Here is a 27,607-nt window from a genome sequence, read left to right on the forward strand (position 1 = left end):
GATAGTCAACATTTGTAGTAAATGTATATACATTCATGGGAATAATAACTTCTGGATAGTGGTCACCACTGAGAAAGGAATGGTGGAGTGAGATAGGAAAAGATCCCATGGGAACTTTGTCTGTAAAGTTTTCTTAAGGAAAAAGTTCAGGTTTGGTCAAACTGGCTAGCAGGTACATGGGTGTTATATTATTCTTTATAACTTTCCTATATATTTGGAACCTGATAATATTTTTTAAAAAGCAAAGAAAATATATCAATGAATGAAATAGTGTTATTAGTAGAAGTTGAATATTCATTTGAGTAATATGATCTAGTAATCAAATATCAGGCACAAATTACCTCATGATAAAGTTCATTCTTCTGATTGAAATTAATTTTTATGTTTAGAACAACAATAAAATCAATAAATTTTTATAGCATCCTGTGTCAAAAGCAAGAAGTTTACTTTCCATACATAAAAACATGTGAGCTTTTGAAATGACTCATTTGTAAAGCATTGAGTTGCGTATATTAGGGAACTTCTTATAATGTAACACAATACATAGGATATGACATTTTGTTCTAGAGCAGTGACTTTCAACTAGGAACATGTGGAAATAATGCAGGGCAATTTTGCTTGTCAAAATGTCTAGGAAGCACTCCTGGCATTTAGTGAACACCGTCATATGATTCCAAACATCTTATAATGCATTCGATGAACCCATAAAGTAAAGCAGGGTGCCATCCTAAATGTCAGTACCTGGTTGAGAAACATTGGTCTTTGGTTAATTTCCTTTCATGAAAACTAGAGTCTCTAAAAATTCATAAGAGCAGGCAAGCACTGTGAACAATGATTATTTCAAAGGCAACTTGGGTTACAGAGAGAAACAGAACTGATACTTCGAAATCTGTTGATTAGGCACTGGTAGTATCTAAAGGAAGTTTTTTCTTAATTTTATGATCCTAATTATTTTTTATTAGGTAAAATTAATAACATAAAAATTAACCACATAAAGTGTACGATTCAGTAGCATTTAGTAACTTTACAGTGTTATGTAGCCATCACCTCTATCTAGTTCCAGAACATTTTTCATCATTTAAAAGGAATGTACATTAAGCAGTCACTCTTCATTTCCCCAACCCCAACCAACCACTCATCCACTTTCTATCTCTCTGGATGTAGATATTCTGGAGATTTTGTATACAGGGAATCATACAATATGTGACCTTTTATGTCTGCCTTCTTTCACTTAGCATAAAGTTTTCAAGGTTTATCCGTATTGTAGCATGTGCCGGTACTTAATTCCTTTTTATGGTTGAATAATATTTCATTTTAATAATATGTCACATTTTGTTTATCCGTTCATCCATCGATGGTCATTTGGGTTGTTTCCTCCATTTGACTTTTGTGAATAGTGCTACTATGAACATTCGGCACATTTGTGTAGAGGTTTTTGTTTGCATTCCTATTTTTATTTCTTTGGGTGGAATTGTTAGGACAAGTGGTAATTCTGTGTTTTAGCTTTCTGAAGACATAATCAGGTTTTTCAAGAGCAGCCAGACCATCGTTCATTCCCACAAGCAATGTACAAGGATTCCAATTTCTCCCCATCCTTACCAAAAGAATCCATTATTTTTAAGAAAACAAAGTAAATGAATTTAAATGTCTGCATGGTGTGATTCCAAGTGTTTTTTATTTCCTTTTTTTCTGGCTACACCTTTTTAGAATTAGCCACCATTATGACTATTATTGTTTTTAAAAAACATATAAAATTTTGTTTTATAGCATATGAGCAAACAAAAGTAAAAGTAAATAGTTTTCATTTAATATAAGCAAGTATAAGGTAAAAATAAGATTTGCTATGATGGACTGTGAGCCAAGTCACAACCTGCAAAAGGGATCTGAAGTCAATGTGTTTTTAACAGAAATAATTATTTTATAAGAGTAGAAGCTAAGAGTTTGATTTTTCCTGGCAAGGATAGAATGTAAGAGCTTCTTCTAGTTGTACCTCCTCTATCTCAGATTGTCTTTGGGTTAAATCTAGTATCTGGTATTCACAGATACCTCTGTTTCTACAACACAAGAAATTTGAATCAAGTATATAGGAATTGTGAGTTACTCTGACTTCAGACTTGAGGACTCCAAATAAATGTAAACATAGCATTGAACTTTTGGATAGAGGCTAAATGTGGTGTTGGAAGGGATAAGTGAGAGTCTCCTAGAATATTTTCTGCAGTAAAAAATAGTTTATCAACAATTTGTTGAAATTGGGGAACAGATTCTGAAATGTTTCTAGCAAACAAGTTGTCTAAATGTTCTTTCTGTCATACTGTTGCTTACATTGTATTATATATTGTATATGTTTGGCCCATGACTGCTAATTTATTTATTGTATCATGTTTTTGTTTGAATAAAGGGAAATATTACATGGTATTTTTGTAACGTATTTCTTTGTGAGAAAGTAGGATTAGACTAAGTTTTAATTTTTAAACACATGCTTCCTAAAATTTGTTATTTCTTTTGTATAGCCCCCCTAGATAAGAAAGCTTTATCCAGCTTCACTCTATAGTTTGATTTACAGAAAACACAATATGCTTTCTCAAGCTATATCTCTGTTGCTTAAATTTTTATCTGCTTTATTGCTGGTGTTTTCCCCCTCTTCCCTACTACTTTATATCAATAACATTCTGGCAATATGACTTGAGATGTAAATCTTGAAAGATTTAGAAGATAAGTAGTTAGCATGTTCCATAAATGTAATAGTTATGATACACAGCACAATTATGGTACTGATATTTTGTTTTTTAAAATCTAATACCAAAATACCAGACTGATACTATTTAATTAAAATTTTTGTAAAAGTTAAAAATCAGCAAAACTGGAAGTTCAATGCCTGTTTTATCGATTATCAACAATAATCAATTTAAAAAATTAGAAAAAAATGTTGAGCATACATTGTCATTTGAACAAAAGTTATTTGCAGATAAAATTAGTAATATCGTTTTATTCAAAAGTAAAAAATGGCCTCAGAGGCTGCCCGTCTGCTGGTCCCCACACCACATGTGCCTTCCCTGCCTGGGTCTTGCTGTCGTCGCCACCACTGCACCATGGCTTTCATCACCAGCCAGTTAATGCACTCGGGGTCTTCCTTGTCCACATCCTTGGGCAAGAAAAATCATCATTAAGCACATGATGGTCATCAGCATCACACAGTTTGCTGCAGTGACCAGCCACACAGTAGTGTTCCTTGACCAGACCGAGGACATCTTGGCAAAATATAAAGAGGGAATTGAGAAAAGCCTTAGGAAAGCGACAAAGAAGTTGTTTGTAGAAAACCCTAAGGCTGATGATGAATTTGTGGAGAAAACCCTAAGCAGCATATCAACCAGCACAGATGCAACATCCATAATCCACAGCACAGACCTGGTGGTAGAGGCCATTGTAGAAAGTCGAAAGGTGAAAATCAAACTCTCCTAGAGGTTGGACAGGTTTGTTGCTGAACATACAACTTTGCCAGCAACACTTCCTCTTTGCAAATTACAAGCATAGCCAGTGCTACCACCAAACAAGACCAATTTGCTGACCTCCGTTTACTCAACCCAGTGCCCCTGATGAAACTTGCAGAGGTCTTTAAAACACCAATGACCACCCAAAAGACATTTGAATCTTTGGTAAACTTGAGCAAAACCTTGGTAAAGCATCCTGTTTCTTGCAAGGACACTCCTGGGTTTATTGTCAGCCATCTTAGGATTCAACACCTCATGGAAGCAGTCAAGCTGCATGAATGACTTGACGTATCCAAGGAAAACACTGACACTGCTATGAAGTTAGGAGCCAGGTACCCCAGGGGCTCATCTGAGCTTCTAGATTACAATGTTGGGCTGGATTCTGTGAAGTTCATCATGAATGGATGGCATGAAATAGATACGAAGAACCCCATATTTCAGCCCAGCCCATCCTTGAAAAAGCTGATGGCAGAGAAGAAGCTTGGCAAGAAGTCTGGAGAAGGATTTTACAAATACATAAGATGCTCAGCTTCTCTGGCCCTGAGAAGAACCCTTGTGAGCGCTTACCAGGCAGCACCCAAAGTGCCTATGAGAATACTCTTTGGTCAGACATTCCCTCACACAGCACAGTCTATTCGATATGCATTTTGATTGTAATCTATCTGAAGTTATTTTTACACTAGTTAGAGTAGTAACAGATTCCACCATTAAGAACTAATTCCCATGTTTAGTCTGTTTATTTCTGTGTACTTTCTGAAAAGCTTTATACTGTTGGTGCCTTGGAACAAATGCTGTCATTTTTGTAAAGAATTGCCTGAATTCATTCTCTCATAAGGGGAAGATACTTGCTCTGAGAGTGAGAGTGAGAGTATATTGTGTTCATTGTTGCCGCGTGGCAGTCACAAGCCATTGGGACAGACAGGGTGTGTCTGTGGAGTGCTGCAGCAAGCAGCACCTGAATCTTGCCTTTATGAGAACATTTTGCCCCTTGCAGCTTTGAGCCTTACCCTACCTTCTGGGCACAACATAAGATGTTTTGTCTCCATTCAACTCATCATCAAGATGCTGCTGCTGCATTGGTGGACTTATCTCCATGTGCTTGGTTTGCAGTAAGAGGTCGGCTTTCCTGGTCATTCAGTTCCACAGATCGTAATAATTACTATCTGTCTGTTTTGGGTTTTTTTTCCCCACAAGAAATCAGTGTTGCAAAATTGCCTATAAATGGACTCTAACAAAATACAGTCTTTTAGTCTGTCAAAATTTGAGTTCAAATAAACATGTATAAAATAAAATTGTTTAAGAAACCCCAAAATAATAAATGAACATTTAAATTATGAAATACTTAAAAGTCAAATATTACCTACTTTTATTAAGTGCAGGCTCAGATGTGTATTGGTGGTTTATTATTGAGTGATACGTGTATTTTTGTGCATATTTTTCCAGCTGCTGAAAATGCTTTCTTAACTAGTTGGAGTAATGGTAAAAAGAGAGATAATTGCAAATATATTCTTCTAACTCCTTTGTCCATAGGTAATTCCATTTCTTTTTTGATAACTTTGACGTTTTGTTATTTGAAATTTTATTTACTTGAATTTTCATGTATTTAATTTTTAATCAAAGTTTTAGGAACTTACAATTTATTGACTTAAAAAGATATTACAAAACCTGCCGAGAAAAACCACAGTTACCCAAACCACTAACTCATTGCCTGTCAGAAAGAACCAGGTCCTTTCTCTTCTTTTACATCCCTACCTCTGTCCAGTGACAAACATTTGGCAGAGAGGAAGGGAGCCCTACTGATGGTGAAAAGTCCAGCTTCCTAGGTTATCACAGAGGGTAGAGAGTGATTTCAAAGAGCAAAGAGAAAATAGCCAGCCTAAATAGATTTAATTTCTAAGATGTCTCTTTTTAACTTTCTGAATATACTTTAAAAATATAAGTATATAGTATCCAATTTGTGTTTCTTGAATGCAGCGTCTTCCCTTAACCTTCGTGAGGATTAAAGTTTTGTTTTCTTTTTGCATAGTGTTATTTCTTCCAAGTAAGGGTTTCTTTTTTTTTTTTTTTGAGACGGAGTCTCGCTGTGTCGCCCAGGCTGGAGTGCAGTGGCCGGATCTCAGCTCACTGCAAGCTCTGCCTCCCGGGTTTTTACGCCATTCTCCTGCCTCAGCCTCCCGAGTAGCCGAGACTACAGGCGCCCGCCACCTAGCCCGGCCAGTTTTTTGCATTTTTTAGTAGAGACGGGGTTTCACCGTGTTAGCCAGGATGGTCTCGAACTCCTCACCTCGTGATCCGCCCGTCTCGGCCTCCCAAAGTGCTGGGATTACAGGCTTGAGCCACCGCGCCCGGCCCAAGTAAGGGTTTCACCCCCTTTTTTCTCTGTCTTTCATATTGGAGAGTTTTTTCCAGTTGTCTATCCATCTGAGTATATTTAAGAGTAGGGCACAAAAAGTTGATAGGAAGCTCTTCACATGTAAATGGTGCTTCTGCTTTCCAATTCAGGAGGTCTGTAGTGGGACCCAGAAATTTGCATTTTTAACTAGTTCCCAGGTATGCTGATACTGTTAGTCCAGGAATCATATTTTAAGGACCACTTTATTAGGGAGTGCTTTTGTGATTCTATGATCTATGATCTATGGAAGGGAATGGAGGGGAAGGAAACAGCTTGGGCAGAGGGAAGGTTGAACTGCAATGCTGAAGAGTTCCGAAGATAGAATGACCAATCAAAGCTGTCTCAAGTTGGGGGAAGGGGCTGGTCCTTAATATCCCCATGTTGATTAGTGTCTAGATATGGGCTATCCCTGGAAATTGGTATGTCCTTGAGAAGTGGTATTTCCTTCAGCCTAAACAATCGTACCCAAGGGCACAGACACTGAATGCTGACAAACACCGAGGGCTTTGTGCTGCACTGCACTGCACTCCCAGCAGTGGGTCAGAATTCTTTCCTGAAAAGGGAAATGGAGCATTGCATTATGTTGTCTGTACATGATCCTTCCCAGTCAGCAGGGAAGCCTCATCCTGAGACAGCTACTTTTTCTAATTTTTCCTTTATCATGTATTAATTTTACCTATTCTAGAACTTCATATAAGTAAAATCATACAGAATGAACTTTTCTAGGTGTTTTATATGGCTCAGTATAATATCTATTAGATTCATCCATGTTCCTCTATGTATGTATGCGTTTCTTTTAATTGCTGGGTAGTATTCCATTGTGTGACTATGCCACAAAGTGCTTATTCATTCTTACATTGATATCATTTGCATTGTTTCCAGTTTGGAATTATTATAAAGATGATATGAACATTCTTTTTCTTCAACATCTGTTTTGTGGACATCTAGTTTGATTCCTGTTGGATAAATACTTATGGTAGGTTTATGTCTAAATGCTAAACTAGTCCAAGGTGGTTTTGCGTTTCACATTCCCACCATAAATATATGAGAGTTATGGTTGCTTCAAATCCTTGCCAATATTTGGGTCTTTGGCATTTTTAATTTAAGCCTCCTAATGGTATATCATTGCGATTTTGATTTGTATTTCCTTGATGGCTTGGTTCCTTGAACATCTTTTCATGTGTTTATTGGACATTTTTGTACATTTTTGTGAAATAGCTATTCCAGTTGTTTGCTCTTTATTTATTGAGTTACCTGTCTTTTACTACAGAATTGTAGGAGTTCCTTATATATTCTAGGCATAAATGTTTTGTCAGGTATGTTTTTCAAGTATTTTATTTAGTTGGTGGTTTTTTTACCTTCTTAATTGATGTAGTTCAGTGAATGGAAGTTTACTGTTATTTTGATTGGGTCTGATTTATTTTTGTTTTTAGAAACGGTCTCGCTCTGTTGTCCTGGCTGAAGTGGTAACATGATCAGAGCTCACTGAAGCCTTGAACTCCTGGGCTCAAGCGATTCTCAGCCTCCGAGTAGCTAAGGGCTACAGGCATGCACCACCACGCCTGGCTTTTTAAAAAAAAATTGTAGAAATAGAGTCTCACCGTGTTGCCCAGGCTGGTCTCAAACTCCTGGCCTCAAGCAGTTTTTCCGCCTTGGCCTCCCAAAGCCTTTTTAAAAATGTTTATTGCAGCGGGGCACAGTGGCTCATGCTTGTAATCCCAGCACTTTGGGAGGCCGAGGTGGGTGGATCACCCGAGGTCAGGAGTTCAACACCAGCATGGCCAACACAGCAAAACCCCATCTCTACTGAAAATACAAAAATCAGCTGGGCGTCGTGGCCTAGCTACTGGGGAGGCTGAGGCAGCAGAATCACTTGAACCCTGGAGGTGGAGGTTGAAGTGAGCCGAGATCATACCACTGCACTCCAGCCCAGGTGATAAAGTGAGACTCTGTCTCAAAAAGAAAAAAAAATGTTTATTGCTTCTGTAACCCTAAGAAATCTTTGTCCGCTCTCACATCAGCATATTCTCCTATGGTTTCTTCTAGACATTTTAAGCTTCAGCTCAAATTTTTCTGTAGTATGAGGTTTGTACATTTGTTTACAGATGTGTCTAGTTACTCCATCAGAATTTGTAGTAACGATTTTCTTTTGTCCCTTGAATTGCTTTGGTACCTCTGCTGCAAATCAGTTTACTGTCAGTAGAAGTCAGGTATCATTAGTCAGGTTTCATTCATATAACTTTTTCACTGCATGCAATGTTACTTTTTTCTGGCTGCTTTCACAGTGTGCTTTTTATCTTTGTTTTTTCATCCTTTTGACTATGTGTGGGTTCTTTATAATTATCCTGCTTGGAATTTGCTGAACTTCTTGGATCTAGAAATTTGTGTTTTTCTTAGAATTTGGAAAGACTTTGGCCATTTATTAAATATTGTATTTTTCTGTCTCATTATCTCTCCTCTCCCATTGTACATAGTTAGACCACTTAATATTGAACTTTAAATTTCTGAAGCTCTGTTTATTATTTTTTTAAAGTCTTTTCTTCACATTCAATAGACCTATTGATTTTCCAGTTAAGTGGCCCTTTTTCTGCCATCTGATCTCAAATTAAGGCCATCCAATGAATTTTTCATTTCAGACATTATACCTTTTAAGTTCTGGAACTTCCATTTGGTTCTTTTTCATAGCTTCCATTTGTCAGCTGAGATTTCCCCATGCAAACATTTATTATGACCATATTTTCCTTTAAATACTTGAAAATGTTTATAATACTTGCTTTGAAGTCCTTGTCTGATAATTCTGACACTTAGATCATTCAGGATTTGGTGTCTGTGAGCTGCTTTTTCTCTTGACTCTAGGTCTTTTTTTCCTGTTTGTTCACTATAGTGTATTTTGCTTGTGTAATGGGCATTATGGGTGACATATTATAGACTTTGGATTCTGTTATTTTTCTCTGATGAGTGTTGAATTTTTGTCTTAGTAGACATCTAATGTGGCTGGATTCAACCCCCAACATGATTTTTTCTGTGACAGGCAGCAGCAGAAATCTCATCTCAGATCCTTTCACCTTCCAGCTGTTTCTCTTTGTGAAGAACCTTGGAGTCTTCCTCAGGCTAGGGTCATTCAAATATTGGGTGTAGTTCGTATAGAAATTTTGCAGCACTTTCCTTTCTGGGATTCTACCTTTCACTTTTAAGCTGCCTTGGCAACCACAAACTTTGTCCTTTTTAAGCTAGCAAGACAACAGATTCTACCAGTGCACTTTGGGAGGCCGAGGCAGGTGGATTTCTTGAGCTCAGGAGTTCTAGACCAGCCTGGGCAACACCGTGAAACCCCATCTCTACTTAAATACAAAAAATTAGCCAGGCGTAGCAGCATGTGCCTGTAATCCCAGCTACTCAGGAGGCTGAGGCAGGAGAATCACTTGAACCCAGGAGGTGGAGGTTGCAGTGAACTGAGATCTCGCCTCTGCCTTCCAGCCTGGGCGAGAGAGCAAGACTCCATCTCAAAAAAAAAAAAAAAAAAACTATACCAGTACAGTTTTCTCATTTAAGGCTAACTTCCTTCCAGTTGCTACCTGCTTTTGATTACTCTTTTGACTTAACATTTGTTTTTGTATTTTGTCCAGAATGTATAATTGTTATGTATGGCAAGTTAATTTTAATATATGTTAAATTGTCATTATCTGAAGCAGAACATTGAAGCATTATTTTAATTGAAACAATTAAAACAAAGTATATTCAGGTAATAGTTTAGGAAATTATGAAACATCTGCTAAATGGAATTACAAAAAATACATGACATTAAAAATTTGAAGACTATTAGAATATGATTTTGGCAAATTTAAATAATACCCTGGTTTGATTATAGCTGTGTTAAAAATTAGATATGTTCATGAATACATATTGGAGAGAATATGTGAAAAAAGAAAAGAGTTTATTGGTTGTAGTGGTAGAATTTGGGGGAAGTTTTCAAAAATATTCCATTAACACTGGTATAAAACTATGATAGGTTTATGATACACACATATATGTATAGAAATGTGTGTATATTATACATATATACACATACACATTTATGTATACAGTTTATATGTATACATATAGTTTATGTATACACCCATGTAGTAAAAGACTCCTGGATAGTATAGTTGAGCTCTTGTGGCAGGATGTTCACCCCACACTCCGGACATAAACTGTTGATAAGATATATACAGAAAGGTTATTTACATATATAAAAGCTTCAAATCAAGAAAGAGAAATTAAATTCATAGGTGCTAGTAACAAGGAGTCAGGGAAGCTGAATTAAGAAAGGTGGTAAGCAGGAACTAATTCCTAAATGGCCCATAGTGGTTTTCATGTCCTCATACAGACCTTAAATGCTGGGGATTGATGTCTTAATGTTCATAGAAAAGTCTAGGCCACATACTCTGTGCTCTCACAAGGTAGTTGGAACTGATAAACTAAAGCATAGAACCTGAAGAGAGATCTTTACCTATAAAATGGGACTGAAAAAGGGAACCCACAGACAGACCCAGGAAGTTTCAGGTAAGCCTGCTGTTTGCCCAGGGCATGTAGAAGGGTAAAATATGAGATCTGGAGCCTTAAGCCTGTATTATAGATGAATGTGGAGTTTGATTTGATATCATAGTTTCCTTTTGGTACAAGGACTCTAAATCAATAAATCAGTATACAAATATGTCTGGAACCATTAAACCCTTAGAAATTCAGCAGAGACAAATATGAAACTGCTTCTGTAACCCACAGGATATAAGATTACTCTGAAAAATAATTGTTGTGAAGATAAGTTCATAATTTAAAAATTTCAGATCACGAGAGAAAATAATGCCAATCCAGGTATACAGGACTTCCCTGGAGAAAATATCCTTGCTTAAAATGAACTCATGATTAAATTAAAAAGAATAAATCACATGAGGAAAGGGAGACTGACCACAAATTTCTCATCAGTAGTAAAAACCAGAAAACAAAAAGATGGTTTGACAAAATTAATATACAACAGAGTAGAGCTTAAGACAAAATGGCATTACCGTAAAGGACACTAGATCTTGATAAAAGGAATATACTACCAAGAAAATGTAAAAATTATAGTCTTATTTATATAGAATATAGTCTTAGCAGTATAGTCTTAGAGTTAAGAATGCAAAAATTGACACTTCCAAAGAGAAATTAATAAATGTCCAGTCGTAGTTGTCAGAAACTGGTAGATAAAATGGCAACAAAATTTTTAAATAGCATAATTAATACACTTGATTAAATATAGATCTGTATGGAAATCCCTCTAGCAGATAAATAGAGAATACAGATTTTTTTAAAGGATACATAGATTCTTAAAAAATATGACTGTGAGTTGGGTCCCAAAGGAAGTTTTCATCATGAAAACCATATTCCCTGGCTGAAGTGAAAAAGTAACTGATTGGTAGTAGATAGTTTAAAAATAAGATACATATATATTCATGGACATCAAATACTAAATTACAAAATATTTAAAATTAAATAACAAAATAATACATAGCGAAATTTGTAGGTTCCAGTTAATGGAAATTTTTCAGGAATAGAAAGATAAAGTCTTTCTTGTGTGTGCTTATTAAAAACAAAGAAGTAAGGGGAAAATGTGTTTTGTATTCAACTTTAACAGCATAAATACAAATAATGCAGAAGAAAAACAAAAAATAAATAAAAACTGATGAGATGTCAAAAAAGAGCTCAATCAAGAAAATTCAAAGCTAGTTTTTTTAAAAAAGATAATAGATAATAAGCCTCCTTGCCAGGTACTGTTCCTTGTGTTGGGAAGATAGTAGTAAGCAAATCATACCAACTTCTTTCTTTATAAAGCTAGTGGGGATGTTGGACAAACAGATAAATGCCAGTGGCAGTAATTATAATAAAGATAAAGCAACGTGTAAAGGACAAGAGAATGACAAGATACAGTCAGGGAAGGTTTCTAAGGAGATAACGTTTGAACCACTGAGCACAGAAAAGTAAGGGAGCATGTCAGGCAGGTAGCACTTTTGAAGAGCGTTCCTTGGCAGAGAGAAAAGAAGAGCAAAAGCCTTAACTGTCATACTAGTAGCACTAAAAAAAAAAAGTGTCTTAAATGGATAGAGAACATTTACTAAAACACATGTTACCAGAATTATTCTTGATTACAGAAAGCTTAGAAATAAATTCTTTAGTGCAGAAACAAAACAAGGATATCTTCTGTTACTGCTACTCTTTATTATATTGGAGATTTTAGCCAAAGTAATTAGATAAGAAAAAGGAGGGAGAAAGAGACATAAAGATTGGAAAGGAAGAAAAATATTAATTATAAATGAAATGATTACCTGCAAGAGAATCTACATACTATTAGAACTGTCCGGGCACGATGGCTTACACCTGTAATCCCAGCACTTTCGGAGGCCAAGGTGGGTGGATCACCTGCGGTTGGGAATTCGAGAACAGCCTGACCAACATAGAGAAACCCAGTCTCTCCAAAAAAAAAAAAAAAAAAAAAAATACAAAATTAACCGAGCGTGGTGGTGCATACCTCTAATGCCAACTACCCAGGAGGCTGAGGCAGGACAATTGCTTGAACCCGGGAGGCAGAGGTTGTGGTGAGCTGCGATGGCGTACTGCATTCCAGCCTCGGCAACAAAAGCAAAACTCTGTCTCAAAAAATAAAAATCTACATGCTATTAGAACTAATAAAAGTTCATGAAGGTTGCTGGAGATAAGGTCAACGTAGAAAACCAATAGTTTGCCTGAACATCAACACACAGATAAAATTCACAATACCATCTGTAAGTTGCCTTGTACTCTTTCTAACAAAATATTTATTCAGAAAGGAAATGACATTTTAAGGACAGATAAAAAAAAAATCCAAATTATCAGTCATCATCTCCCATTCAACCTATAGCATTAATACAGTCCAAAAATAAAGTCCTACATAAAGTTTAGGAGGACTTTTGTGAAATCAGAAACCTGATTGAAAAATTCACCTGGAAAAACAAAGGTCCAAGAATTTTCAAGACTGTTTTGGAAATGAACAAGGAGGGTCATGCAATCAAATAACTAGACCTAAATTTTATAGCAGTAATAAATTCAAAGTGTGGTGTTGATTTAGGGATAGATGAGTAGATTAATAATAAAACAGAAAAGGCCCAGAAAAAGATTAAAGCACATACTGAAATTTAGTATAATAAAATAGTGAATGGGTTCCCAGATGGAAATAGTATATACTGTATATTACACCAGACCATACACAAGAATAAATTCCAATTAAAGATCAAACTGAGAAAAGCTAACTTCAAAACTTTTAGAATAAAATATAGACTGCTTTTAATCTTAGATAGGATTTCTTAAATAAGACATAAAAATAACTCATAAAGGAAAAAAATTATTTGACTAGATCAAAATGTTAACTTTAATAAAAGTTATTAACAAAGTTAAATATATATAATAGAATTAGTATCCAGAATATATAAAGCTTCTATAATGTAATAAATAGCTCCACTTAAAAATATGCAAAGGATAGGAACCAACAATTCATGGGGGAGAAAATCCCTATGTCTAGCAGGCAGGTTAAAAGGCACACAGCATTGCTAGTAATTGAGGAAAAGACAATTTTTAAAAAAAATAAAATTTCATGTCCATTGGAATAGTAACCTTTTAGTATATATGTATTACCTGTATCATGTATAAATGGCATATATATGCAAGGTAATAAGAAAGTAAGAACTATCATATACTGCTAATGGAAGTATAAATGGATATAAGTGTTTGAGAGAGAAATTTGTTAATATAAAATAAAATAGAAACAAATCATAAGCCCTAGAAAATTGACTTCGAGATTTATAGCTGAGAAATTCTTACAGGTATATACCAAGAGACATATACAAAGACACTTACGGCAGTACTGTTTGTAGAAAAACTGGAAGCTACATAATTACCTTTCAGTAGAGAAATAGATGAATAAATCTGATTATTTATTCAATGGGATAATTTTTAGTAGTTAAAATGAATGAACTTCATCTGAGTGTATCAACATGGATGGATCTCAAAAACAATGTTGAGTTTAAAAAATTGTAGAATATGTACAGTGTAATGGAACTTACATAAACATTTAAAAGCTTCACAGAACAGTGTATGTTGCTTATAGATTTTTGTTTAATACAAGGAACAACTTGAAGTAACAACTGGAAAGTTTACACATTGGATTAATGATAGTTGCCTTTGAGAAGGTAGGGAGGGGTATAAGACTAGGCAGAAGAAAAGGGGAACTTAAACTTCATCTATATTGTTCTATTATGTTTAAGTATAAAGTAAAAATAATCAAGGGGCTAAGTGATTCCAGGGCCCTCGTCTACCAGAAGGGCTTTCATTTTTCTTTATAACTCTATCCTTTAAAACAGCAGTCCGCAACCATTTTGGCACCAGGGACCAAATTCATAGAAGACAAAAAATTTTCCCATAGATCGAGGGGTGGGGGAGATGGTTTGGGGATGATTCAAACTCATTACATTTATAGTACAGTGTATTTATGTTATTATTACATTGTAATAATATAATGAAATAATTATACAACTCACCATAATGTAGAATCAGTGGGAGCCTGCTTGTTTTTCTGCAGCTAGATAGTGGTCCCATCTGGGGTTGATGGGAGACAGTGACAGATCATCAGGCATGAGATTCTCATGAGGACAATGCAGCCTTGATCCCTCACACGTACAGTTCACAATAGGGTTCACAGGCTCCTATGAGAATCTAATGTTGCCACTGATGTGACAGGAGGCAGAGGTCAGGCAGTAATGCACTGGGCTGCTCACCTCCTGCTGTGTGACCCTGTTCCTAACAGGGATGAGAGTTGGGTACCCCTGCTTTAAAAGGCTATCATTTATATATATGTTTTAGAGCTTTACCAAGCTCTAAGGTAGATAAAATCATCCTCCTTAGATAACCATCCTACTTAGATAATCCCATAGAGTAGTCAGTTACTGGTACAATGAAAATATATCGAGATCTGTATGTTATAAAATAAACATTTCCTTTTCATACTAATTTATATAAAAACTCATTCTTAAGTGGTCCCAGTCTTTACAAGGACTTTTCTTCATCTGGGGGACTGAAATTATTTTTCATTTATTCATTCAACAGATTTTATTGAACTCCTTACATGTACCAGATGATAACACAGCAATGAGCAAAACAAAGCTTGCTATCATGAAGTTTAAATTCTAGTCAAGGAAGATAGCTGGTAAACAAATTAATAAAATTATAATATCACTGGTGATAAGTGCAATGATGAAAAATAAAGCAGGATGAGAGCTATAGAGAGTGATTGGGAGTATTTTATATGGGGAAGTCAGTGAAGAACTGTCTGTTGAAGATAACATGGAGCAAAGTAACAAAGAAAGTAAAGGGATAAGTTATATGGGAGAAAAGTCCTAGAGGCTGACAGAGCAAGCCAGTGCAGGGCCCGCTTCTGCCATGAAGCTGTCATGGAGGCTGCCTGGCTAGAGCTGAATGAATGAAGAATAGACTAGTATGAGATTAGACCAGAAAGACAGCAGAGGATTGGGTCATAGTGGGTTTTTATGGCCATGGTAAAGACTTTGGAGCAAAGGACTAATGTCATCTTCAAAAAGAATCACTCTGGCCACTTTGTTGGGAGTAGCCCACAGGGTGTGGTGGTTGGTGATATGGCAAAGATAGAAGCAGAGAAACCAGTTAAAAGGTTGTTGTAACACCTTAGACAAGAAATAATGACTGTTTGTTTTGTTTTATTTTTTTGGAGACAGAGTCTCACTCTGTTGCCCAGACTGGAGTGCAGTGGTACTATCTTGGCTCACTGCAAGCTCTGCCTCCCAGGTTCAAGCAATTCTCCTGCCTCAGCCTCCCAAGTAGCTGGGACTACAGGTGCACGCTGCCAGGCGCAGCTAATTGTTTTTTTTTTTTTTTTTTTTTAGTAGATACGGGGTTTTACCGTGTTGCCCAGGCTGTTCTCGAACTTCTTAGCCAAGGCAATCCACCTGCCTTGGCCTCCCAAAGTGCTAGGATTACAGGCATGAGCCACCACTCCTGGCCAATGATGACTGTTTAGACCAAGGTGATGAGAGATGGTTGGATCCTGGATACATTACTTTTTTAGCAGCAATTCTTAATCTATAGATTACTCTCAGATCTCAGAGGAAACTGAGAGTTATTGAGAAGAGAGAAAAATAGCACAAGTTAGGTGCCAATGAATTATAAGCTATATAAGTTATCCCAAAAGGAGATTTTAAAACCTCTAAAAATCTTTTGTAGGATTGTGGGAAGGGGAATTCAGTCCCTCTTAACCTACGGTTATTCTTTACTTTTTTTGCTCTTTTTAGTCGTTCTGAACTTTGCAATTAAACTGAATCCAGTCATATTTTATTGTTTAGAAAATGAAATTTGAAATCTGGGTACATGTATAAAATTTTGTTATTGATTGTGTTAAATGAGATTTAAATACTAATTTTTTTTTACATTATAGCTTAGCTGTATGACTACATACAAAGGCAAATAACCAATTTTGTTTTACATTTATTTGGCTTTATAACTTTTTACAGAAGACAATTTGGTTTTAACATCTTTTAAAGATTGAGTGTTAACTGTTCCTGAACACTTTGCACGATTTCTTTGCATTTTCACTTTCCTATGTGTTATAACAAAATCCAAAGGTTAGTTGTTTAAATTATTTTATACTGGCTTCATTTGTGTTATGTATTAACAGTTCACTTATATTCAGTAGTTCAGTTAAATTGATGTATAGTGGCTTTATTGTATTGTTTATTTCTAAGTATTTTTCTGCCCTCCCAATTTATTACTATATTAATTAATCTTTTATTATTGCTTTTATGTCTAGGGATTCTTGTTACTGGTGTGTGTGTGTGTGTGTGTGTGTGTGTGTGTGTGTGTGTGTGTGTGTGTGTGTGTGTGTGTGTGTGTGTGTTGAGACAGAGGGGGGAACAGATCTTTTATGTATCAAGCCTTACCAGTTACAGATTGTAGTCCATCATTATGACTTTTAAGTGCTAAGCAAATTATTGTCCAGAGTGGCAGGCAGACAGTAAAAATCGTAATTATTGTAAGCTCTGTGCCATACTTGTAAATATAGTAATAAATCTGCACTTATATACAGTTAAAAATTTAATTGTTTATTCAAAACAAACTTAGGAAATATTTTGACCATGCTTTAAGATTAAATTTAGTAAACTGAATGGGAAATAGATTTTTGTTTTGCTTTGTGAAAAACACAGTTTTAGGCTACAATCCCTAATCTTAATAGGAAGCTGTATTTATTTTTTCATAGTAAGAAGGACTAAATTACCACATCTTTTTGAGAATATTGCAGATAGTTAATAAACTTTTCATTTTACTAACCTAACTTTCTCTTTCTTTTAGCAAAACTGTACAATCTAAAGTGGACTGCATTTTGGTAAGTGAAATAACTAATCTTAAAGTTCTTTTCCAATAACGTTTTTACCATGATATAAAATATACAATTTTCAAGTAAATATTGATTTTAAATATAATCTAACTCCAGTGAATAAAATTTGATATTTTAATTACAGCCCCCTCAAGTGAATTGTTTATAAGCTACCTAGATACTTTCCTGTATCTCATCAATAATAAAATCACAATCTGAGGTTAATTACGTTTTTGGATCTTAACTGGCTCTTACTGAAAGATTGCTTAAACAAACAATTAAACTGGATATTTATTTTTCTATTCTAATAACTCTAAGAATTTGTTTAGAGAAAGTTTTTGAAGATGTTTAATGGGTTAGTTTTGTTGAGATAGCGTATTTTTCATGTTTTTGTTGGCACCCTGTAGGAATTAAGCCATAATAATCGTTTAAGTTTAGATTCTACTTATTAGAACTGTAAAAATTCGTTTTCAAAAACAGCTTTTAAGATGCTTAGTTGATGTGTTGGGTTGCCAGTTTTTAAGATTTAAAGCCACAATAATAGGTTATTAGATTGTGTTAGTATAGTAGTAGTTTTTTAGGTCTTCTTTTAAACATATGAGGGAAGGAGCATTGCAGCTACTGGGACATCTGGAATACTGCTGATTTCTTTCATAAAATCTCTACTGAAAGGATACCCTCTAGGCTTTAGAATATACGAAGGCTCTGTACTATTAGATTCCCCAAATTGTCAGTATAGTTAATTCTCTTTCCCTACTTGTGAGTCGGGAAGTTCTCTTACCCAAGTTTTGGTCTTGCTTATAAGCTAACCTGACTATGTTGTTGTTGGTGGTGGTGGTGGTGGTCTGTTTCAGTGTCTGGTGCTGAAATAGTAAGATGTCTTATTAGCTTATATTATTATTAGCTTATTATCCTCTAGGTAGCTGAATACATAGGAATAGTTTATAGGAGAAGAGGAAGTTTAATCAGTTCTCTTCACTTTTCTAACCTAATAGCTAGCTAAAAGAAGACTTTGTGGAAGTGTTTTTCTTTTTCCTTTCACTTACTCTTCTTTTTTGGGGGGGGGGGGTGTTTCTGTGTGGTTTTTTGGTTTTTGAGGGTTTTTTTTTTTTCTCTTACAATAACCGTCTGAAGTAGGTAATCTTGTTACCTCCCTTTTACAAATGAAGACACAAATGCTCTGGCATTTCATTCAAAAAATTATTAAAATTATTGAACATCTTCTCTCTGCCAATTTTACTCACAAGGAATACAAAACAGAAAAGACATATTCCATGCCCTTCAGAAATTTAGTCTGTTATAGAGAGATATATTCAAGAGCACTTTTAAGAACTAGAAAAGTGGTGACTGGGGATGGAGGGAGTAACACATTGTCACCAACCCCCAGAGCATTTCTTCTGTCTTCCAACTCTTAAGAGTCTCATTTATGTGTCATTCTGTAATTATTTCATGATTACCATATACTAGACCCTGTTCTTGGTACCATAGTACAGTGGTAAGCAAGACAGACACAGTTCTTGTCTATCTATGGCTACCCACTTTCTTTGCAATACTTAAGATAACTTTGGAGGATTACTCACTTTTTTCTCTTCATTAAGAAGAGGCAGAAGACTGGTATAAATTATAAAATATGACATTTATAAAATACTAAATAAGAACAAAACTTTTTAAAGTCTTTTAAGGGTTCAGAAGTTAAAATATAAACACAAAAGTGTTTATATTTTAGTGTAAGTTTTAGAATATATGTAAATTTTTACTCAGTAATTTAAAAATACTGTGTTAGGTCCTGGATATACAGTGATAAACAAGATACTAAGATCTCTCCTGTCATGATCCTTTTATTTTATTGGGTGAGGTAGACATTAAACAAGTGAGCAAATAATTAAGCATTACAATTCAGATAATGATAAATGATATTCCACAATTTTTAAAAGGGACAGGGAGGCAAGCGATGGTGGGTAAGGTAACCTCAGATAGGGTGGCCAGGAAAAGTTTCTCTGAGGAGATGACATTTGAGTGCCAACCTGAGTAGTAAGAAGCCAGCCTTGAGTCATGATCTCCTGGTGACACACACGAGGTAGAAGGAACAGTAGGTACAAAAAATCTGAAGCTGGGAATGAGTTTGGGGTATTTCAAGAATGTAGGATCCCAGTGTGCTGGAACTTATGGAAGGAAGTAGAGAATGATAGAAAAGTTCATTTATTACATATTTAGTCATGGCAAGTAGTATCCTACGTGCATGGAAAGCTGATTAGAGGATTTTATGCAGAAAATAGTGCAATCTAGCTTTGTTTTTTGTTTTTGTTTTTGTTTTTAATACCCTGGCTGTTGTTGGAACAGTGGATTGTGTGGTAGGGGAGGATATGAGTAGAAGCAGGAAAACTGGTTAGGCTATTGTAGAAGTCCAGTAGATAATTCAAGGCTCTTGCTCAGATGATAGTAACGGAAGATTTTTTTTTTTTTAAGTAGAGGGGTTTAAGGCATTTTTGGATATAAAATTACTAGGTCTTGCTTGCTGATAGATTCAATGTGGAGGGGAAACAGAAGAGTCAAGGATGATCCCTTTCAGTCTAAAGCAGCTCTTCTAGTATTTATTATACCACAGGTTTGTGTGTAATGAATTTTCTTAGTCTGTGTTGATCTGTGAATGTCTTTATTTTGCCTTCTGTTTTAAAAGATAGCTTTGCTGGAAATAGAATGTCTGGTTTACAGTTTTGTTTGCTTGTTTTTTCTTTCTTCTTTTTTATTTATTGTTATTATACTTTAAGTTCTAGGGTACATGTGCATAACGTGCAGGTTTGTTACATATGTATACTTGTCCCATGTTGGTGTGCTGCACCCATCAACTCGTCAGCACCCATCAACTCATCATTTACATCAGGTATAACTCCCAATGCAATCCCTCCCCCCTCCCCACTCCCCATGATAGGCCCCGGTGTGTGATGTCCCCCTTCCCGAGTCCAAGTGATCTCATTGTTCAGTTCCGACCTGTGAGTGAGAACATGCAGTGTTTGGTTTTCTGTTCTTGTGATAGTTTGCTAAGAATGATGGTTTCCAGCTGCATCCATGTCCCTACAAAGGACACAAACTCATCCTTTTTGATGGCTGCATAGTATTCCATGGTGTATATGTGCCACATTTTCTTAATCCAGTCTGTCACTGATGGACATTTGGGTTGATTCCAAGTCTTTGCTATTGTGAATAGTGCCGCAATAAACATACGTGTGCATGTGTCTTTATAGCAGCATGATTTATAATCCTTTGGGTGTATCCCCAGTAATGGGATGGCTGGGTCATATGGTACTTCTAGTTCTAGATCTTTGAGGAATCGCCATACTGTTTTCCATAATGGTTGAACTAGTTTACAATCCCAACAACAGTGTAAAAGTGTTCCTATTTCTCCACATCCTCTCCAGCACCTGTTGTTTCCTGACTTTTTAATGATCGCCATTCTAACTGGTGTGAGATGGTATCTCATTGTGGTTTTGATTTGCATTTCTCTGATGGCCAGTGATGATGAGCATTTTTTCATGTGTCTGTTGGCTGTATGAATAAGACGTCTTCTTTTGAGAAATGTCTGTTCATATCCTTTGCCCACTTTTGGATGGGGTTGTTTGTTTTTTTCTTGTAAATTTGTTTGAGTTCTTTGTAGGTTCTGGATATTAGCCCTTTGTCAGATGAGTAGATTGCAAAAAATTTCTCCCATTCTGTAGGTTGCCTGTTCACTCTGATGGTAGTTTCTTTTGCTGTGCAGAAGCTCTTTAGTTTAATTAGATCCCATTTGTCAATTTTGGCTTTTCCTGCCGTTGCTTTTGGTGTTTTAGACATGAAGTCTTTGCCCATGCCTATGTCCTGAATGGTACTACCTAGGTTTTCTTCTAGGGTTTTTATGGTGTTAGGTCTAACATTTAAGTCTCTAATCCATCTTGAATTAATTTTCATATAAGGAGTAAGGAAAGGATCCAGTTTCAGCTTTCTACTTATGGCTAGCCAATTTTCCCAGCACCATTTATTAAATAGGGAATCCTTTCCCCATTTCTTGTTTCTCTCAGGTTTGTCAAAGATCAGATGGCTGTAGATGTGTGGTATTATTTCTGAGGACTCTGTTCTGTTCCATTGGTCTATATCTCTGTTTTGGTACCAGTACCATGCTGTTTTGGTTACTGTAGCCTTGTAGTATAGTTTGAAGTCAGGTAGCGTGATGCCTCCAGCTTTGTTCTTTTGACTTAGGATTGTCTTGGAGATGTGGGCTCTTTTTTGATTCCATATGAACTTTAAAGCAGTTTTTTCCAATTCTGTGAAGATGAGATGAGAGAAGAAGGCTTCAGTCCATCAGACTTCTCAGAGCTAAAGGAGGAATTACATACCCAGCGCAAAGAAACTAAAAATCTTGAAAAAAAAGTGGAAGAATTGATAGCTAGAGTAATTAATGCAGAGAAGGTGATAAACGAAATGAAAGAGATGAAAACCATGACACGAGAAATACATGACAAATGCACAAGCTTCAGTAACCGACTCGATCAACTGGAAGAAAGAGTATCAGCGATTGAGGATCAAATGAATGAAATGAAGCGAGAAGAGAAACCAAAAGAAAAAAGAAATGAACAAAGCCTGCAAGAAGTATGGGATTATGTAAAAAGACCAAATCTACGTCTGATTGGGGTGCCTGAAAGTGAGGGGGAAAATGGAACCAAGTTGGAAAACACTCTTCAGGATATCATCCAGGAGAACTTCCCCAACCTAGTAGGGCAGGCCAATATTCAAATCCAGGAAATACAGAGAACGCCACAAAGATACTCCTCGAGAAGAGCAACTCCAAGACACATAATTGCCAGATTCACCAAAGTAGAAATGAAGGAAAAAATCTTAAGGGCAGCCAGAGAGAAAGGTCGGGTTACCCACAAAGGGAAGCCCATCAGACTAACAGCAGACCTCTCGGCAGAAACTCTACAAGCCAGAAGAGAGTGGGGGCCAATATTCAACATTCTTAAAGAAAAGAATTTTAAACCCAGAATTTCATATCCAGCCAAACTAAGTTTCATAAGTGAAGGAGAAAGAAAATCCTTTACAGATAAGCAAATGCTGAGAGATTTTGTCACCACTAGGCCTGCCTTACGAGAGACCCTGAAGGAAGCACTAAACATGGAAAGGAACAACCAGTACCAGCCATTGCAAAAACATGCCAAAATGTAAAGACCATCGAGGCTAGGAAGAAACTGCATCAACTAACGAGCAAAATAACCAGTTAATATCATAATGGCAGGATCAAGTTCACACATAACAATATTAACCTTAAATGTAAATGGACTAAATGCTCCAATTAAAAGACACAGACTGGCAAACTGGATAAAGAGTCAAGACCCATCAGTCTGCTGTATTCAGGAGACCCATCTCACATGCAGAGACATACATAGGCTCAAAATAAAGGGATGGAGGAAGATTTACCAAGCAAATGGAGAACAAAAAAAAGCAGGGGTTGCAATGCTTGTTTTTTCTTTGATTGTTTTGAATATGCTGTTCTATTGCCTTTTGGACATCAGCCATTAATTATATTACTATCTTCCTGTACTTAAGTTTTCTTTTGTTGGTATTAAGATTTATCCCAGATTCATTCTGTCACTCATTCACTTCTCCTGTCTCTCTGACTTTTAACAGTTTGACTGTGTATATAGTGGATCACTTTATGTTTGTCCTACTTGGGCTTTGTTGAGCTCACATAGATTAGTTAGATTTGGGATGTTTTCAGCCATTATCTTTCCATATACTTTTTCAGTCCCTTGATTCTCTCCTCCCCTTCTAAAATGCCCATTTCACATATGTTGAAATGATTGATAATATTATTCTCTTCTCTCTGAAGCTCTATTTACTTTTTTCTCTGATTACCTTTATCTGTGCTCTAGTTTCTCTATTAAGATTTCCTGTTGTCTGACTCATTGTCATTGTGTTTTTCTTTGTGTGTTTAAACATAGGCTGCCTCATCCTAGCAACACTACTATTCTAACCATGTGGGATAGGTCATGGTAGCAGCCATAAGCAAGAAAAATAAAGACTGTCATAGTTACTACTACCTAAAGTTCAGTAGTCATTAATGACTAAACACTTCCCAATATGTTGTTTGCCTGTAGTCGGTTTCGAGAGCCTACTTTCTGACCATTTTGTGTCATTTTATAGTTGTTGGTAGGGAGGATTGACCAATCTCTTTACTTCCTTTTCCAGATATCTCAGTCTTCTCATAAAGATTTTATTATGTTTTCTTCTAGAAGTTTTATAGTCGTAGTGTTTTTCTTTTAGATGTTTGAACCATTTTGTGTTAAATTTGTGTTTGCTTTAAGTTGAACTTCAAGTATTATTTTTTATAATATGGATGGATATCCAGTTGTCCAGCACCATTTATTGAAAAGTCTACCCGTCGTCCCCAGTGACCTCCTATATCAAAAATCATTTTATGTAGGTCTTTTTGTAGACTCTTATTTTCCATTGATTGCTGTGTCTGCCTTTATGACATCACTACACTGTCTTGTTTACTGTGCTTTATAGAAAGTCTTGATATCAGATAATATGAATGGTTCAGATTTTTTTTGGCATTTCCATAACAATTCCAGAGTTACTTTGTCAATTTTTACTTTTAAAAAAAGTTGCATTTGGATTTTTATTGGGATTACATCGAATTTATAGATCAATTTGGGGACTATTGATGTCTTATTAACAAATTTTAATTCATGAGCTTAGTGTATCTCCATTTCAGTTGGTTCTTCTATAATATCTTTCAGTGTGTTTTGTTATTTTCTGTGTATAGGTTTTGTACACATTTTATTAAAACTAAAGTTTTTAGATGCTACTGAGTGTGGCATTTAAAATTTTCTGTTATCCATTGTTTTATTGCTAATAGTTATAGTTATCTTGTAACCTTCAAACTTGCTAAATTCACCTATTAAATCTAGTAGCTTTTATGTAGCCTTTAAGATTTTCTACCCACTCAATCATATTATCTACGAATACAAATAATTCTCATTTCTTCTTAATTTATATGCCAGTTTCTTTTTCTCACCTTATTGTACTGCTAGGACCTCTGGGAGATAGATGAATAGAAATGTGAGAATGAATTTCCTTGCCTTGTTCCTGATCTTAAGGAAAAAAACAGTGATTCATTCACCATATAATATGAAGTTAACGTTAGCTTGTTCATGGACACTCTTTCATCAGGTTAAACATGTTACTTTTTGTTTCTGTTTTTCTAAGAGGTTTTTTTTTTTGTTGGTTTTTTTTTTTCCCCAATCATAGTTACATGTGGATTCTTTCATTGGACCGAGTCTGGCTCTGTCACCAGGCTGGAGTGCAGTGGCGCTATCTCAGCTCACTGCAACCTCCGTCTCCCAGGTTCAAGCGATTCTCCTTCCTCAGCCTCCCAAGTAGCTGGGACTACAGGCGTGTGCCACCACGTCCAGCTAATTTTTGTATTTTTACTAGAGACAGGGTTTCACCATGTTGGCCAGGATGGTCTTGATCTCTTGACCTCATGGTCCCCCCCACCCTTGGCCTCCCAAGGTGCTTTGAGATGGAATTACAGGCGTGAGCAACCATTCCCAGCCACATGCAGATTTTTATCAAACAATTTTTCTGTACTTACTAATAGTTTCTGTTTCTATATTATCACATTTCCTATTCTTTTCCACTGAACTATCTAATCTGCTATAAATCCCATCCAACAAATTTTCTCTTCTAGATCTTATATTTTTTCAGTTCTAGAAATTCAACTTTTTGTTTTTTTGAGGCAGAGTTTCACTTTTGTTGACCAGGCTGGAGTGCAGTGGCACAATCTCAGCTCACTGTAACCTCCGCCTCTTGAGTTCAAGTGATTCTCCTGCCTCAGCCTCCCAAGTAGCAGGGATGACAGGCACTCGCCACTATGGCCAGCTAATTTTTGTATTTTTAGTAGAGACGGGGTTTCAGCATGTTGGCCAGGCTGGTCTTGGACTCGTGACCTCAGGTGATCCGCCCACCTCGGCCTCCTAAAGTGCTGGGATTACAGGTGTGAGCCTTCGCTCCTGGCCTGAAATTCCACTTTTTTTTTTGAAGTTCTTTTTTATATCCTCCATTTTATATCTGTCTTAGATACCTGTCCTAAATTCCTTGACTGCTAATTGTAGTATCTCTATCATTTGTTTCTCTGTCATTTTCTCTATCATCTTATCATTTTGTTTCTGTCTTAAATACCTGTCTTAAATTCCTTGATTGCTAATTGTATTATCTCTATCATTTTTGTGGTCCCTTTTTTTTCTTTTTCTTTTTCTTTTTTTTTTTTTTTTTGAGATGGAGTTTCACTCTTGTTGCCCAGGCTGCAATGCATTTCATGACCTCAGCTCACTGCAACCTCTGCCACCTGGGTTCAAGCGATTCTCCTGCCTCAGCCTCCGGAGTAGCCTCCAGAGTAGCTGGGATTACAGGTACCCACCACCACACCTGGCTAATTTTTTGTAGTTTTAGTAGAGATGGGGTTTCACCATGTTGGCCAGGCTGGTCTCGAACTCCTGACCTCAGGTGTGGACCTCAGCCTTGGCTTTCCAAACTGTTGGGATTACAGGTGTGAGCCACTGTGTCCTGCCTGTGGTCCATTTTATTTACTGATTTTCATTGCAATTATAGGTCATAATTTTCTGCTTCTTTGCATATCTAATAATTTTTAATTTAGTGGTGAACACTGATTTTTATGGTTTTTGAGCATTTGAGTTTTCTTGTCTTCCTTTAAAGTGTATTGAAGTTTGCCCTTCTTTTCCTTTAAAGTGTATTGAAGTTTGTTTCAGCAGAACTGGAACATGTGTCAGCCACCTGTAGATCCCTGGTAGTTCTTTGCCCAGTCTTTTGGAGTTTTTATCTACATGTATACAGTTTCCAAATTCCAAATCTACATAGAGATTTGTGTAAATTTTGAAGCTGTTTATCTTTCTTCCATATGGTTCTTTGCCACCTCGAACACTAACCTCCTTCTCTTTAGCTCTGCAGTGCTGCCTCACTTTGCTTAAGTTGCTCCTTTCTGCACCACAGTCAAGTCGTCTTCAGATAGAATCGTCTCATTTGGTTTTTTCTCTCTCAGGTGTAACAGTCTATACTTTTTGTTGTCCACTTTCTGAAAACACTTGTTTCCTATATTTTGTTCACGTTTTGCGATGGTGGCGCTGGGAGAGTTGCTGCAGTATCAGGTACTCCACTGTGGCCACATGCAGCAGTCTATTAACAGCTATTTTAAGGATTCCATAAAATATGTAGGCCCCTTTACACCCTCTGTTTCTTTAGTGATTTATTTTCCACTATTCTCCACTAAACCTGTTTCAGACTTCTTTAGCTCAGGCTGCTAAACTCACCTTTTCTTTTCTTGCTGCCAGTAAATGATCTTGCCTTCTACTTCTCTGAGAAAATAGGAAGTCGCCTTGTGGTACTCCACCAAATTAATACTATTTCTTGTCCCTAACTTAATACTTGCTCAATTCTATACCAGTTCTTGTCTTCCTTCCCTTATCTCTCAACAGAAGAGTTGTCCTTCTGCCTGTCTGAATGCTGATCTCTCTCTGCCTACCCCCTAGGTCCCATCCATTCCTATCTCAGAATTCATGTCATGATTCATTCTCTTTCTCGTACTTCTTTATTTTTTTATTTTCTACTAGTCTATTTTCATGAATAAATGCTTAATTTTACCCCATCTTTAAAATAGAAATCCTTCGTGAAACCCACAACCTTTCTCTAGCTACCACTGTATCTTCTTCCTTTTGAAAGAAGAAAGTCAAAGTTTAGTCAAAGTGTTGATTGAACTTGGTCTCATGCCTCACCTTCCATGCAGTTTTGAACCCCAGTAACAAAAATCTTCTAATACCACTCCTCTGAAACTTTTATAAAGGATACCGTGACCCCTTTCTGCTGAATATCGTAGGTAATATCAGTCCCAAATGATAGCCCTTTTTCAGTTCATTCTGTTGACCATTTCCATACACACACTACCCCCTCGTCCTCCCAGTTTGGTACATTCCCGTTTTTAAAATTCCTTAAGATGCCTTACTATCCTGGTTTTCCTGTTACATTTTAGGCCATTCCTTCTCACACCCTTCAAGGGCATCTGTTGCTTTGTATTTTGTCTGTATTTGTCCAAAATAATCTCATCTACTTTGATGGTTTCAATTAATCTCATCATGCCGATGACTCCTAATTATATGTCCCCATCCTAAGCTCTAGGCCCATATAATCCAACTCTATATCAGCTGATCAGTTTTACCTGAATGTCACATAGGTACT

The 27,607-nt window shown here is 36.3% G+C and overlaps 1 protein-coding gene and 1 pseudogene across 3 annotated transcripts in view; both read left to right on the top strand.

Moving 5' to 3' along the window:
• Positions 1 to 17,292, top strand: part of LOC139355420 (hydroxyacyl-coenzyme A dehydrogenase, mitochondrial pseudogene) — a 42,905-nt pseudogene extending 25,613 nt beyond the window's left edge.
• LOC105489849 (regulatory factor X7) overlaps positions 1 to 27,607 on the top strand; it is a 163,889-nt gene that overhangs the window by 50,808 nt on the left and 85,474 nt on the right. For all 3 annotated transcript variants that reach the window (XM_011755042.3, XM_011755033.3, XM_071066804.1), the window contains exon 3: positions 17,302 to 17,335. In XM_011755042.3, coding sequence (XP_011753344.2) covers positions 17,302 to 17,335 — 34 coding nt within the window. The remainder of the gene's footprint in view (positions 1 to 17,301; positions 17,336 to 27,607) is intronic.

The sequence above is a fragment of the Macaca nemestrina genome, chromosome 7 (genome assembly GCF_043159975.1).
Source record: "Macaca nemestrina isolate mMacNem1 chromosome 7, mMacNem.hap1, whole genome shotgun sequence".
Taxonomy (NCBI): domain Eukaryota; kingdom Metazoa; phylum Chordata; class Mammalia; order Primates; family Cercopithecidae; genus Macaca; species Macaca nemestrina.